At 37.3% G+C, this 15764-nt stretch overlaps 1 protein-coding gene across 5 annotated transcripts in view; it reads right to left on the reverse strand.

Annotated features, from left to right (window-relative positions):
• The window catches only part of celf6 (CUGBP Elav-like family member 6), a 152353-nt gene extending 137972 nt beyond the window's left edge, over positions 1–14381 (reverse strand). For all 5 annotated transcript variants that reach the window (XM_055036604.1, XM_055036602.1, XM_055036603.1 and 2 more), the window contains exons 1-2: positions 14068–14381; positions 4722–4804 (exon numbers count right to left, since the gene is read on the reverse strand). In XM_055036604.1, the coding sequence (XP_054892579.1) occupies positions 4722–4804; positions 14068–14317 (333 nt within the window). In that variant the 5' untranslated portion in view covers positions 14318–14381. The remainder of the gene's footprint in view (positions 1–4721; positions 4805–14067) is intronic.
• Between the last annotated feature and the right edge of the window lie 1383 nt (positions 14382–15764).

The raw sequence follows: 15764 nt of genomic DNA on the forward strand, positions 1-15764 counted from the left end.
AAGATCTGTAGCTCCAATAGTGCCATGTTGGGAGGCTATTTGGCAAATGGTTGTAAATAACATTATGCAGCTGCAATTGCAAATATTATTTTTACTTTCTTCCATTCTTTATTGCCAGATGGCATTACAAACAAGAAAATAGCACCGCAATAAAGTTTATGGGCTATCAAAGAAAAGCAGCTGGTCATCAGATTTTTTTTCTTTGATCAACAACTGACATGTGTGCACAATTGTCTCATAATAAAGCAATGGTAATGATTTGCTCAAATGATCGCTAAATATGGATGCAAATACTCAACATGTCAATCAGTACCTGAGGAAATGACATCCTTATCTGTTCCATCAATGAGAGCATGTTATAGAGAGTTTCAGAATATGCTGGAAGCAAGAGTTTTAATCTTTAATTATATTAACTGTGCAAACTGTAGCAGAAAGATCTGATGCACATTGGACATAAAGAGCTCATTGTTCTCCTGTTAGGCAATAGATCAAACAAATTTAACACTTTCTCCAACCACAACAGGCAGACAAAGAATCCCTGCAAGCAACTAAAATGCAAAACAGTGTTGAAAAATGGTAGAAGACCATCTCTCCATGAGGTTGAAATATGATATCAAATGGTTTTTGACCCAAAAAAACTACTGAAGCCCAACATTTTGGAGCTGGAGAGATCCACAGCTAATGTGGGAGAATCTTTTGACAGGCATATTACTATAGGCTCTGCAATCTTTTCAGATGATGATGAAAACTGTACATTTTTTGACTGCATGGAAAATTCTGTGTGGCAGAAAACACTATGCATCAATACCCTGAACACACTATCCTCAAGGTGAGACATAGTAGTGGCAGCACCATGCAGTGGGCATCATCTGTTCAGCAGGAAGTGAGAAACTGGTCAGAGTTTCTCACTCCCTCCTGCTAGAGGTTGCAAGAGAAGTGAGTCTGGGAGGGGAGATCACCTTCTGGCAGGAGAATGACCAAAACCATGCAGACAGAGTGTTAATAGAATGCTTAATATCAAAGCATTTTCATGGGATAGAATGGTCTAGCCTGAGTTATTCCAACTGAGAACATTTTTGCAAAAAATAATAATATCATATTTTCTGTGGTAATGAAATCAAAATGTTCTTCAGATTACCATTTGTTTTTATCTTTTCCCATTGCAAAATAATGGAATGGGAAAAAAGACTATAAAACTGTCTTTTATAGTAAGATAGTTGAAACTGTATCATTTTCTATTTTACCCCTGCAGTTCAAATCATTAGAAATCTTTAGTCTTTCACAGTTTTTGAAACAGATGAAATGTAGTGTAAGTAGATAGCTACCATGCCACCAGCACTACTACAACCACTTGAAGTGAAATACTGACTGGATCAATTTTTTTCAGAAGTGAGCAATGTAATGTTCTTTATAAACAACAGCCGTACCTTACTTGAGAGTCTGTTTCTGTCAGCCATATATACAATGTTGATGTAGATGCTTGCCATGAAATACGAGACTTGCAGTTTTTAGCACTCAGACTTGTCACTTTTCCAACAACAGCTCAGAGTTTTAGGACCACAAACAATATACCAGATACAGCATATTTATGTACAAAACTGTTACTTGGCTTGAACATCTCCTTTGTTAAGATTTACAAAAAAAGAGACTTCATTTTGGGACTACATAAAACAAAACTTTTTTTCTCATCTTGGAAAATTTTTATTTTGTTCTTTTTCTTGGGGTTGACTTTGTTATGTGTTCAGTCAAAAATGGCCGTTGCGTAATCACGTTTTGAAGGTTTGTGAAGTATCCTTTGTTTTTAGCCAATAGTAGGTCCCACAATTCATGAAAGACACTCAATATCTCAACTTTATGTTTTCATTTTCCTTGATCAGCCTATGTTCTGTTATGTTTTACTGTCAATAAAGCATCAGGTTTGTTGTTGCTTTCATGGATTATGTGACGTTATAGTACAAAATTCATTACAGAGACAGACTGTACACATTCTGTATCTTGACTTCAGTGGAAAAGATATCTGATTTGCAACAAAAAACTATGAAAAATGTATCAGGAGCATTTGAGTTGTTGAGTCTAAATAACTAAATACTTTGATAAACAAAATAGCTTAAAAACTTTAAAGTATCAAATAATCTTATTGTACTAAGCCAAAATATTAAGTACAAAAAGCATCAATGTGCTTTCATGTTTATAGTCACTACCAAATGTCCATCTTACTGTTTCTCTCTCTAAGAAATGTACCAGCTTTTTAATTTGGGCACACTGTCTTCACCACTACATTTTAGGCCACAGTTAATTAGAGGACTTTAAAGAAAACTGTTGCAGAATTTATAATAGAAATTCTACCATTAGCTGACACTTTGGTGGTCTAATTACACATGTATGTTTTTGAACTGTGGATGAAATCAAATTTACATAGCAACCAAAAAGGGAATTAGAAAAAAACTGAGTTCACTGAAGAAATGTTCAAGTTGTTCATCCAACAAAGGAACACTTTGTGACTTGTGCTTTCAGATGAAGATAATGCCCAGTGTATTTGCTTTACACCAATGTTATCAAAGATACAGTTTTTTTTTTTTTTTTTTGTCTGTGAGGAATGTGTTCTAGAAAAGGTCCTTTCAATTATCTGAAAACTATCTCTGAGCAATTTCATTTTGCAGCTTTGAATTGTTGCTAGAATTTAACATTTCAATTTTGTGTTTTGAAGTTACAAAAATTAGATTCACATATGTTGTGGAAACAAATGATTGAAATGCAGTGGTTATTTATCTTGACAGCACCATAGCGTACATAGTGATCTGGATAGAACTTTAACTCAAGCCTAAAATGTCTAGTCCAGCAGACAATCACTTGTTTCAACCTCTCTCATAAATAGTTAAAAACACAACATTTCTCACTACCATTGCTTAGCGACTGATACATTTAGATAAACAATGACACTCCAACTGCACACACATTTTGCAGTGATTTGTGTTAAAAAAAAGTACTTTTGATGAAGACAGTGCCCAGTTATTTTTGAATTATTTCTCCTCTTAAGAAAGAGAGTCAAACTTTTCTTTAAATGCCACACGTTATACTGGAATAAAATGTGCGTTTAGTTACCTGACAATCACACTGCCACAATCAAGTCTGCAATACTGTGTGGAGAAGCTGCCAAAATGGCAGTATTATGTGACTGAGCATCTCAAACCATTAGGCCATGACAGTGACAATGAGGCTTGTCCAGAAGTGTCACCTCTCCCAGTCTTTGTCTGTCTCTGCCTTTCTTCAGCTCTCCCTGCTTTTGTCTCCCTTCCTGTGTCTCATTCTCTCCATGTTTCAGACTCACACCCACACACATAGACAGAACATCTTTATTAGTCGTCTGTATGCGGGCTGTGCTCAGCCTGAGATTGCAGGACTGACCCCTCGCTGCGAGCTGTACAGGGGAAATGTTTACTCAAACCCCACAGAACATGCCATTAACCTCTTTCTAGATAGAAGACAAACAAGACTGTCCCTCCATGAGGGCAATAAAGACAGGCACAGCAAGGACCATCATGGCAATCATCTCATTATAAATCTACGGGAGGCAGTAAGGAGTCAGGAAGCGTCGTCTCCCGGGGATACTTACTCTGCTGTGTACCACTGTGTCTAACATTCAGTAAAGTATTTATGACATGCAGCAAAGTGAAATCAACTAATTTGCCAAACACATGCACAAATGCATCAGCCACTTCTGCTTACATTTATGAACCAATCTATGTGCATAACGTCATCCTCGTTAGTTACCTATCTTGCATTTCACTCTGCCTTACTGCAGCCGCCCCTTCCCTGCAGACGCAGAACGATCTCCTCAGGCTGTGACTAAAGCCCCAACAGGGGAAGTTATCCTGGCAGAAAAAGGGAAGGAGAGGCAGAGGTGCCTGATGAAAAGTCCGGGCACAAGAGAAAGTTCTCCTTCTTCGGCTCCTTCAGGCAGTAATTCAATCATGTCTTGATAATTCCCCCCATGTGAGAAATGAAACCCCCTCCAACACATTGAGGACAGATAGACAGCAGAGCCTCAAATTCATTTCAGATTGAGGACCCCCTTCTGGGTGGGCTTAAGAACCTACTACAGAGTATGTTTTACTTATGTCATTTTAAGAGGCTATTACTTTAATTGAAAAAGTTACCTGTTGCCACAGGCAAGTGAAGGAAAAAAAAAAACTTAAGAAAAACAAGGGTAGGTATTAAAACAAAACACACCAGATGGAGATATGCATAGTAAAAATGATTGTTTATACTTACTGTTTGATTATATGTGATAATAGAAATGGGATTCCTCAAGGCAATTAGTGTCAGCAGCAGCCATATTGCAATAGGACAAGGGAAGGGCAGCATGGGCTGTTATGAAGGAGCGCTTATCAAATATCTCTGGCGGAGTGATTAGTGTAATAAGACACTGCAAGGTGAGATAGACCACTCAGTATTTTAGTTTGCCTGTGTATTATGTGTGTCTATTATAGTGTGTGAGAACTAATTTGTGCTTGAATGCAGCAGTGAAAACAGAAATGATTGAGTCTGTCCATCTGTTTTTATATCTGTGTGCCTGTGTTTAAATGTGGATCTTAATATCTGCTGTGCCCTGTGAGCCATTTATGAGCCTGGGAGAGTGAAATGATTTTTATGTGACTGTAGACTTTAAAAGTAGTCTGTCAGTTTTAGCCTGTGACGAAGGGCATATTGGGGGTACTTACCCCTGGCAGCGTCTTCTGTTCATGGAGGGCGCTTTGGGCCTTCAGTGCTGACTCTCTGGCACAGTATGTTAGAAAGGCACATCCTGTGTGAGCGTGGAAAGAGAGGAGAAATTTGATTAGATTTAAAAGAATGAAATAATAATAGTTGGAATTCAGATGTTTACCAAAATGATATTTGGAGGATATAATTATTTAGTGCAAGGCATCACCCATGTATTTCTATCAAGGTATACTAAACAATTAAAACCACATTCATTATTCTTATTAAGTACTTTTAAAAAGATACAAAACAATAAAAAAAAGAAATCCTGGTATGACCACAGTTTTCTCAAGCTGTTTGTTGCAGAGGGTACATTTTCAAAAATGCTTTTAACTCCAATGATGTATTTTTTTATGTTATAGTCGACCGCAGACCTCCATCTGCTATATACAGTGAAATAGAAGCAACCAGGAGTAGAAAATTGCGAAGAGACTAATGAGTCTCATCAGGCTGTGAAGAAACAGTTTCCACATTGACCTGTTTGTCTCTACTCATTCAGGAGATGTTTGAGAAATACTCTCTGTTAACTGCTTGAGCAAACCTGTATCAAAGATCAAGAAATTTTAACTTGGACTGCAGCACAATGCAGCTTAATCAAGCTATTAACACACAACGTTCCCCCTCCCTGACTTGTTGCTGTGCAGTCACTTGGATGAGGGAAGGCTTGCATACCTTTCCTTTGTGTACAAGATACACAATTTTGTCTCTTTTTAAAATACTTTCAGTCACATTTGTTATGCTTGCATTGCACCATAAAGAGCAAACCAGGGAAAAGTATAACGTTCTGCTTCATGCACAAGCAATTCAGAAATACTTGGAGTAGAGGTACTTAAAAAAAGAGCTATGAAGATCCTTAAGAGGCTCTGTTATTGAGACCTAAATTTCAAAGTGCAATTATAACAGTATAGATATTAAATCATCACAGCGTTATTCAGATTGTATCCCCATGCAAAACTTTCCAAAGATGCCTCTGGTTATTACAATGAAAATGCATCTACTACTATGTAATTTTACTCAATGTCATCATACGAGAAGAGTCTCAATCCAGCCCTTTTTAGTACCATGAAACATAAGTAGAATACCTGAGAGAAAAAAAAACAGTATGCACCTTCGTCTGATTCTAATTTGGTATTTACACAAAAGGGAATATTTCATTTTAATTGCAAAGCTCCAAAACAGCTCCAAACCAGCTCAAATTAATGAAGTGAGCCAAACTTCACTGTTCCTTGAAAGCTTAAGCATCTTGAAAAAAAGTATAACCTGCCAAAAAGAGAAATTTAAAAATGCATTATTTTCCTCACTAGGCCAATGACTGTAGTTTTACAAGTCATTGGAATTCATATATATCCCATCTAGAGGAATGTGGCTCTCTGAAGCTAATAGCTCCACACCCTCAGAGAAAATAACATGCTGCTTCAAAAACAAGATTTTTTTTTTATATAGCAACTCCATCAGATTAAATCTTGTTAATGCATGCATATCTTCTGATGAATGGAAAAGTGCTTGTGTCAGTCTCATGTAAAGGAGACCAAGCAAAACTAAGTGTAAAGTGTGACACACAGCTGTAAAACCTTGAAGTTTGTTTAATTTAAACCAAAGAGGTGATGAAAATGCTTAGTCAGCCTCGACTGGAAGATTTTTTTCTTCTTTCCCATTTGTGAAAGAAATTACACCCACTGCTTTTTGATAAATGATTACTATCACAGTTACTGAGCCACAAATCAGTATGCACGGTGATGAGCTGAAACTGTACCCCCACACATCTCCGGGGGCTATTCTTTGAAGTCAGAAAATTCAGGAGGCAGAATGTAAATACATAGTTTATGGCAAATACGTCTCTGACAAAAATGTGACAGCATTCATTAAAGGTTGAGTTGTTGCTCTGTTATGTGCTTGGCAGAGCTGACAATGGGTGACCCTGTTCAGAAGAGGTTTTGCACTGAGCAGCATAATTTCCCATTACTATATGTCACACCTACTGCCAAGGATTCCCATGGGGGACTACACACAAACACACACACACACACACACATGCATGCAAGCTCACACACTCACACATTCGGATGATACTCTGCATGCCTAGCAAGCATCACCCCCAAAAGCCAGCAGCACACTCTGGCACCTGGCCAAAAGAGCTGCGTTTCACAACAACCTTCACCCACCTCCACAACTAGGCAGTTACTCAAGAGGAAAAATCACCTAAATGACACTGACGAACCAGCACGGCACACAGCAGAGCAGAAAAGTTTGGGAGCCTGGAGAAACACTTATCATCCTTTGTGTGACATTACAAAACTGTTGAGCATGAACCGAGAATGTCCAGGGGGACAAGTCCCACAAGAGACTCAGGAGGCTTGTAAGCTAAAGGTAACACTCATCTCATTTTGCTTTTACATAATTCTGAAACTTTTTTGGGAACAAACACTGACACACATCGCACATGAGAGACTTTCTTTTGTTTGACCCATTTTCTCTGTGATATCAATAAAAAAATCTTACTATAATGTAGCTCTGCTGATTATAATCGGATAGAATGGTTGAATGATCTAATTTGCTAATTTGTCTGCATTGTGTTGTGTTGAACCTTGTTTGGTTTTTCTTCATATATTTACCAGAATGGGTTTGATTAAAAAATAAATTATGAAAAAAAAAAAAATCAATTGAACTCATTGTATCTGACAAAAACAAAAAATACAAAAAATAAAATAAAGATGTGTTGGTGTAACCAACCCCTCAAAAAAAGATTTAGACTAAAAAGGAGAGTTACAGTCATACCTGCTGCAACATAAGTTTAAGTTAAGAAAATAAAATCAAGACAGCTTGAAAATCAATGAATCCAAGTATTGAGTGTTTATACTGCAAAACGTAGCTCTTAAAGCTGCAGTATGTAACAATGGTAACAAATAAGAATAATGATAAAAACAATAATAACAATAAAAAACAGTAATAATAATAATAATAATAATAATAATAATAATAATAATAATAATAATAATAATAATAATAATAAATGTTTTCACGTATTTGCCTATACAACAAATAATATGTGAAAAAAAGCATGATTGACAATATTAAGACTGTCTTCCTTGCTCTGATTGGTTGTTTCTGACTGATCAGTCATATATATAAATACACAGTACATTTATATATATTGCTGTATTAATAAATTACTTTTGATCTCATTTGAAATTGCAATTACTTGAGAAGCTGAATTTTTGGTCAATTCAGCTGTAAGACTTTAACAGAACATTTAAAAGAAATACATGTCTAAAAGAAATTTCTAAAATATCTGACTGTATATAAGTGATATATTTAATCTGCTTCACTTTGGAATAAAATTTCTGAAAGAAGTTTTTAAATTCTTCAATGTTAATTTGTTAATATGTTAAACCTGATTTCTTTCGCGTGTGTGTCATGAAACAGTATAATTTTGTCTTTTGCTGATTCCACTTCTTCTTTTTTTTTTCTTTAACTGAGTGAAGTAAAACATGATGGAATCCCGCCAAAGTGAAAAAGGGTTACTTTTCTTCAAGAGGCCATTTTTCTTCACAGTTTACATGACTTATTGAACTGGACATCTTGTTCAGCACAGCTTTTAAAATCCTGACCAGCTGTATGATTTCCTCTGCTTCTCCGCAGAACTGGAATCTCTGCAGGATTTTGGGAAAGGTTTGTATTCATAGAACTGATGGTTCAAGGGACATCTGAAGCCTAGAGGAGGCAGTCACTTAGAAAGCCAGATGTTGAACAGATGAGAAGCATGAAGAGAAGGATGAGTGAAACAATGATTTTTGAGTGAAGATAACAGCTGGTAGCAGGTTAGCCTGTCAATTTAAAATTAGAAGATGACTAACTGAATTGGGAGCACATTTCTAATTTCAAATTATTGCATACTATTGTGCCTATGCATGAATTCAATGCAGAACCTAAAAAGAAAATCACATTATGGTCCTAAGGTGATGAAACTTTAAAAAGATTGGAGCTTCAAATGCTTTGATATTCAGTTGACACCATTAAAAATCATTTGAACCACCCTTTTCAAAACTCAAATTAAGCTAACATTGACCAAAGATTATAGAAATAAGTTTTCTGAATTAATTGGGGAAAAGAAATACAAGAGGAGGATTTCATAGATGAGTTTCTGAAATGAAAGCTAAGCTCTGGTGGTGGTTTGGCAGTCAGACTCCTAACTTCCTGTGATGAGCAGGTTAAGTGGGGTGAAAGTAATACTTTGGTAATCAAATACAATTTACCACACCATAATTTAAGCAAGGGACAAAAGTTCAACCAATTGTATGTAAGGGAAATGGGAAAGTAAACCCTGTGAACTGGTTCAAAGAAAAAGCAAAGAAGGTGAAATTAGTCTTTGCACTTGCAAGAAACATTTTGGGTAATTACTTTAAGAACTTTTTTTCTGACAATAAAGCCTTTTTGAACAACTTGTTTTGAAATGGAAATAAGCTTGTGTTAACAACTGTGTGAGTACAGGAATGAAAAGTGATTTTGTTTGTTTTTATGTTTGTTTTAAGAAAAAAACCCTTAGCGACTAATTGAAATAACATCTTAACAAATGTGGCGAAAACCTCAGTTTAACAGGAACTTCTTACAAAATACATAATTTATTTTTCCCTTACTATTTTTCAATATCTAATTAATGTCTTTTTTTTGCAGAACAAAAATTAACATTAAAATTGTCTTATAGAAATGACACAAAATAGACAAGTAACAAGATGCTGTTGCATGTGACAGGCAAAGAGACAAATATGTTAGGATTCATCCAGCACTACCCGTATCTGACTTGGCCACACTATTACCAGCCATCGCTCCATCTCTCCGTTGTTCCATCTATCGACTTTTGAAGCGGCCTGTTCACAGCCGCTAGTTGTCTGCTTCCCTCAGAGCCTCCTTTCTAATGATCAAAGAGGTCATCTGTAGACTTAAGCTCCACCTGTCACTCAGCTTACACAGTCTGTCAGTCATTTACCAGCACTTGGTCTACAACGCCCCTGTTGTAGAGAAAGACCAATACAAACATCGTGCCGTGGCTCAGCTGTTTTTATTGAATTAAAGTTTATTCCTCAAAATTCAAAGCAAACCTAAAAAAGCTGAAGAAACACTTTCAAATATTTGTTTCCAAATCACCTTTCTGCTGTGGTTTACTTCTGGAAATGTAGTCCCCAAAATGCTTGCTTTCCAGCAGTTTGACTGGCTATTTTTAGTCAATTACACTGCGCAGACCAACCAAGGAGAGGAGAATGGATGAGGATATTTAAGAACTCTTTGTATCTCTTACTCCTGGCTGTGTGGCACAGCTCTTAGTCCCCCCTCTCAGCATCAGAGAAGGATTGATAGATAATGCTACTCAAGCAAAAGATTTGCCCCCCACTAACATTCAGCATGTCTGAACAATGCATGCACTCTGGCACTGACACTAAGTATTATGATAATGTATGGCTCAGCAAAATGATAGATGTTAAACAGCTCGACCTGGCTGCACCACGCACTGATGAGCACCATACACGCGGATAGTGCCAAGTCATCCCACGCACTGCATAAGGCTCCCCAAAGGCACGCAAACTATCAAATCAACATTAGAGGAAACTGTGTTGCAACTGCGGGAGAGGACAGGCTTATCTTTTAAATAAATCTAAAAGCACTGTTTTCCATCTCTGCTCAAATGTCCAGGACGACATGAAATGTAGAATTCCCCAGATATTCTCACAATTCCCCAGAGATCCCCTACAGAGCCAAAGTAAGAATTTGCAGAGCACAAAACATCTGTTCAGATTGTTACAGTACTACTTACATGAATTAGTCATAAGGAAACATGGCATGTTCCAATCTGGCCTTAAATCCATAATTATGGTGCAGTTTTGTGTCACAGCACCCGGGCGGTGAAGAAAAGTAGAGCCGCAACTCGCCTATGGAGAACGATTAACTAACTGACACCTGCAGCCATACCCATCCCTTACTGGAAATAAAGTCAAAGCTTTATTAAGCACAAGCTGCGATTTTAAGGTAGGTGTCTGAATGCAAAGAGCAAAGTCATTATGAAGTTTTTAATTTAAGGGATCACAAAAATAAACCAATTATCTAAATTTAGTACTTTATTACCCTGAAGTCAAATATATGCATGTTAGACTTTAGCACATTATGCCAATATCTAACACATTATACAAATGAGACACTGAAATTAAACTTGTCATTAAATCAAACTGGAAAATTAAAGACTATTTTACACGGGGTTTTTTGTGTGTGGTTGGGTCTTAAAAATGAATAATCTATTAGCAACACAACATGCAGCATAAAATGGGCAGGCTTCAAAATTAACCTGCAAAAAAGTACTGAATATCATTTCTAAAAGTCAGATTGAAATTTTATGCAAAACAGAGGCTTCAGAATAAGCATTTAGACACAAGACAGGAAACAAAACTGTCAAATCTAATTTCACAATGGAATCTCATCTGGAAAAGAGAACTTTGTCAAATTTCTTTTGTGCTTTCCTGATTCTTTTTGATTTTCCTTTCAAGCAGTCAGACTTTCTTATAATTTTTTAAAGTTGATCCTGAATTAATTTGTTGCCTTGCTGTGGTACATTTTGCTAAAAACAACAACAATAAAAAAAACACAAAAAATAACAGGAATCCTACGCAGTGAAACGGTTCTAATAAAACTTGTGTAGAACTTATTTCACAAGAAAAATGTCTTCAGTGAAACTTTAACCAAAAACTGAATAATTATTGGAAACTGGAGATTCAAATGAAAGTTTTATGAAATGAAAAGGAAAGTTTTATTTGAACATGATAAAACAGTCTTCCATTCACTATTAAGATGTTATGTTATGTTATGTTATGTTATGTTATGTTATGTTATGTTATGTTATGTTATGTTATGTTATGTTATGTTATGTTATGCTTCCCAGAAGCCTGGGACATTTAGTTTCATTTCTGCTGGCTGAATGAACTCAGTAAACCCAGGGGAGCTCATAATGTTGGGGAAGCCATAATCCAAATGGGAGAAAATAAAATAAGTGTGGGATGTTATGTTTTTTTTCATCCAAAGTATTTTTTTTTCTTTTTACTGGCTCTTTCAAAAAAAAGAAAGAAGTTCAATTGAACATTGTGCCAGGTTCATAAAATGTTTACTGTCATGCTATGTAATTAATTTCCTTTTCTTTCTTTAGTGTTTTCCTTCTTTTTTTGTCTTTCTGTTGATTAATCAAAAAACAAGCTTAAAAGTTAAAAATCAACTGTGCCTGGTTCTTCTTTTTCAGTGCTGTATTGCTACGTTTCAGTTTTGATGAATCACACATTGACACAGCAGGAGTCTCGGATGTGGTTTGGATGAAGGGCCAGTAACAAAAACTAATCCCTATAATGCATGGGTGACATCTTATTAAAAACACATGCTTATGTCACCCAAGTACTTTTGAATGTCACACAGGATGGAGCAGGCATGACACGTACATCAGGGTGGCCTTGGTGGAGGATGATTTGAACGTACACACAGTTTGGCTTTGGAACAAGATGACCCTTCCTGTGGCGACTATCCTCAGGACTGTTGACATTCAGGCACGGTTGAGGATGTCCGCAAACAAGAAGAACACCAGGAATATTATTTTAATCGATCATCCAGGGCGCCGAAACAAAACAGTGGAATGATGAGGGGCAGGTCAAGCAACAGCGGCTGATGGCTGGAGGAACAGGTGGTGCATGGATGTCTTGAGGGATGCAGACACAGAGCAGCAAGACTTAACACCGCGCTCATTCCTCCCACGAAGGGCTTTGAATTGTGTTAAGCAATGAGATCATGAACTGTGTCCCCTGTCTCACTTATTACACTTACATTTACAGGCTTGAGAAGCAATATTCAGCTCATAATTTATTGTCATTATATATCTTCAGATGTATATTTTAATATTTAAAGTGATCAATTAACATATGTGTGAAAGTATGTAACAGAGATAAGAGTTATATCCAGCAGGGCATAACTGAATATTAAAGTGGGGTAAATATTTAAAATTATGCAAACTGATCCAAAGTAGCAAAGACTATTATTATTATTATTATTATTATTATTATTATTATTATTATTATTATTATTATTATTGTTGTTGTTGTTGTTATTGTTAATAATAATAATAATAATAATAATAATAATAATAATAATAATAATAATAATAATAATAATAATAATAATAATAATAATTTTAATACATTACTATTATTAAATACATTGCTTTTTTTGCGGAGTTCAATCAAAAACTAAGAAAAACTTAAGAGATTCAAAGTTTATGAATATAAATATCCTTAAGCAAACTTCGGACTATTCTTCAAGTTCCTCTTTTTTTTCTTTGTTTTGTTTTTGGGTTTTTTCGGTTATATTATGACTTCCACGTTTTTTTTTTTTTTTTTTTTTTCTGCCCGCTTTCTCTCGTTTATTTTTATCACAAGCATATCATTAGATCATTGATCGATCCCTGATGATCCGTGTCCTGTCTGACTAATTACTGAGCGAGCTCGGAGCCCGATCGTTTTGGACAATAAAGGGGTTGGTTGAAAGAGTGTGTGAATTTGCACAGAGCAAGCCAAAAGACGATGCACGCTGATTCTCAGCCTCCACTATTATCACGCATTGTACTTCCTAACTGCATAGCCGCCCACGGAGCACCATTACAACACAGCTGCCATGTAAATAGTATTTTCACACAGTTAATGACATCCGAAAAGTAAGGCAGCCTATCAGCCTGCTAAAAGGTCAGAGCTGCATGCCAGCACCACCTTAATCACAGAGGCTGATTGCCTGATAATGGTTTGCATTTTCCGCTCCCAAGAAAGCATTTATTTCTATCTGACAATGGGCACCAAATATCCATTTTTTTTCCCTTAAGTTACAGAGAAATGGGGCTGCAGAATAGCAGCATCCCGTGTACTTGCCTGTCCACTGTCCCACCCCCTTCACTGGCCTCACCAGGAGCTTCAGCACATGAGAGTCAATGTAAACACACACAAAGGCGTTTTCAGCTGTAGTATTCACGTGGACTCGCTGAACGCCGTAACAATTAACACTCCACTTCTCACTTTCCACGTGTTGTCCGTCCCTCATGTACATCTATATAGATCTGTATATGTAAGTGGGACAGGCAACATATACCGACACACTTTCCTAACCGACTGCTCCACTACTGAGTCGGGATATTTTAAATTTCTTCTACTGCTGGATCTCTACGTATATGCACTTTCTGTCTCTTATGTGTGCTGTATCTCTCCAATGAATCGTAAAAGTAAGGAGAGCAAAGCAACCAACCTTTATGCATTCCCGTAAACCTGTCTTTCAGTACAGTGAGTTCATATATCTTTCCGAATTCCTCAAACAGGGGTTTCAGGTCTTTTTCCTCCAGGTTTCTGGGAATCTGCCCGATGAAAAGCTTGATGGCGTCGTGGTCCTTCATTGGAATGGTGTTCTGGCCGATGGTAAGCCCGTTCATCCTGCCGGCGCTGTTCGTGGTGCTGAATCCATTCTCCTGCTGCACTCCGTTTGCAGTGACTGTAGCCATCTTTCCTCAATGGGCCGGCGGGCTACTCTCTCTCTCTCTCTCTCTCTCTCTCTCTCTCTCTCTCTCTCTCTCTCTCTCTCTCTCTCTCTCTCTATGTAGTCAACTGCACGGTGTCACAGTGCACCCCCCTCCCTTTCTTTATATCTTCCTCTCTTCCCACTCCTCCTCCGGCTCGTCTCGCTGCTTCTCTTCCTTTTTATTTTTAAATACAGTCTGTAAGCCCCGTCGTTTGGAGTTAGTCGTGTTTGCTTCACCTTGTGCTTTAAACGTTTTTTTCAATTTTCGGGTCGCCCCAACCCCCTTCCTCTCCCAACCCACACACACGCTCACAGAGTGCCACTGTGTCCCGTAAGAACAGTTCATAGTTTATGAACAGACCACGCCCCCTCGCTGATTTACATCATGAGTTCGGTCCAGACGAATTGAAGAGGAGGAGGATGCCTGTGCATGGCTCCCAGAGGGCAGCGTTACAATGCAAACATTTGTGCAAAGTAAAATCCGTGGGATATTTAGAGTGTATCGCAAAAGTAGCAAGCCATTTGTGAATGTTTCCACATTTTGTGACGTAGTGAATTTTATTGAGATTAACTGAAACTAAATAATTGAGATTAAGGTAAAGGGAGGATTTTGTTTCTTACAATAAAACATAAAACCAACAAATATATGTGGTATATACTTGAATCCAGTCCCTGATACCAATAAGTAAATATTTTCCTTCAGAAGTCATCTAATGTGTTTGACATCCATACATCCATCCCCTGTGCCGTCTCGTATATATTTATTTGAGTGTGTGTGTGTGTGCGCGTGCACACACATCCTCTTTGAAAAGTTTCAAAAGCAGAGTCAAATACAGCAGTTTGAAATTAATTCTGCTGAAACCCTGGAGCTGCTGTTTGTCACTGTCCGTGGTGCTGAAGCCACACTGCTCTTCATAGACCGTGAAATAGATTGTTGGAGCAACAATTTCAACTGTACATGTTTGCTCTGCAGATTCTTCAAACCCTCCATCTGTCTGCCGTGCACATTTTTTTTAATTTGTTTTTTTTTTGGGGGGGTTCTTTTTCTCACAAACAATCACACAATGATGCAGTCGGTGCCACTCTTCAGAGCGGTTTTGTTTTTTTGTTTTTTTATGCAGGGGAGCGTGTGGCCCACTCGTATCTTCTAATCTCCACAGTGCACAGAAATCTCTAATTAATGCAGATGGGAATGCAACATCAATACCAGACGAGTCTAGCTTATTCTGATAGTAATAAACATGCCTGGTATGACTGTCGTTTCTGTGGATCTTCTTATGTATCAATTATTGATTTGTGTGTGGCAAGTTTGCTAGAAACATGTGAAAACACTGCCTAGTGCAAGTGTCTGGAATACTTAGAAGTGCCCTTTGGAGAGCTTGAGATATTCTTCCACATCTCAGCAGTGCTGATCTGCACCTGGTCCTGAC

The sequence above is a fragment of the Poeciliopsis prolifica genome, unplaced genomic scaffold, assembly GCF_027474105.1.
Source record: "Poeciliopsis prolifica strain line A6 unplaced genomic scaffold, Auburn_PproV2 SCAFFOLD011, whole genome shotgun sequence".
NCBI lineage: Eukaryota > Metazoa > Chordata > Actinopteri > Cyprinodontiformes > Poeciliidae > Poeciliopsis > Poeciliopsis prolifica.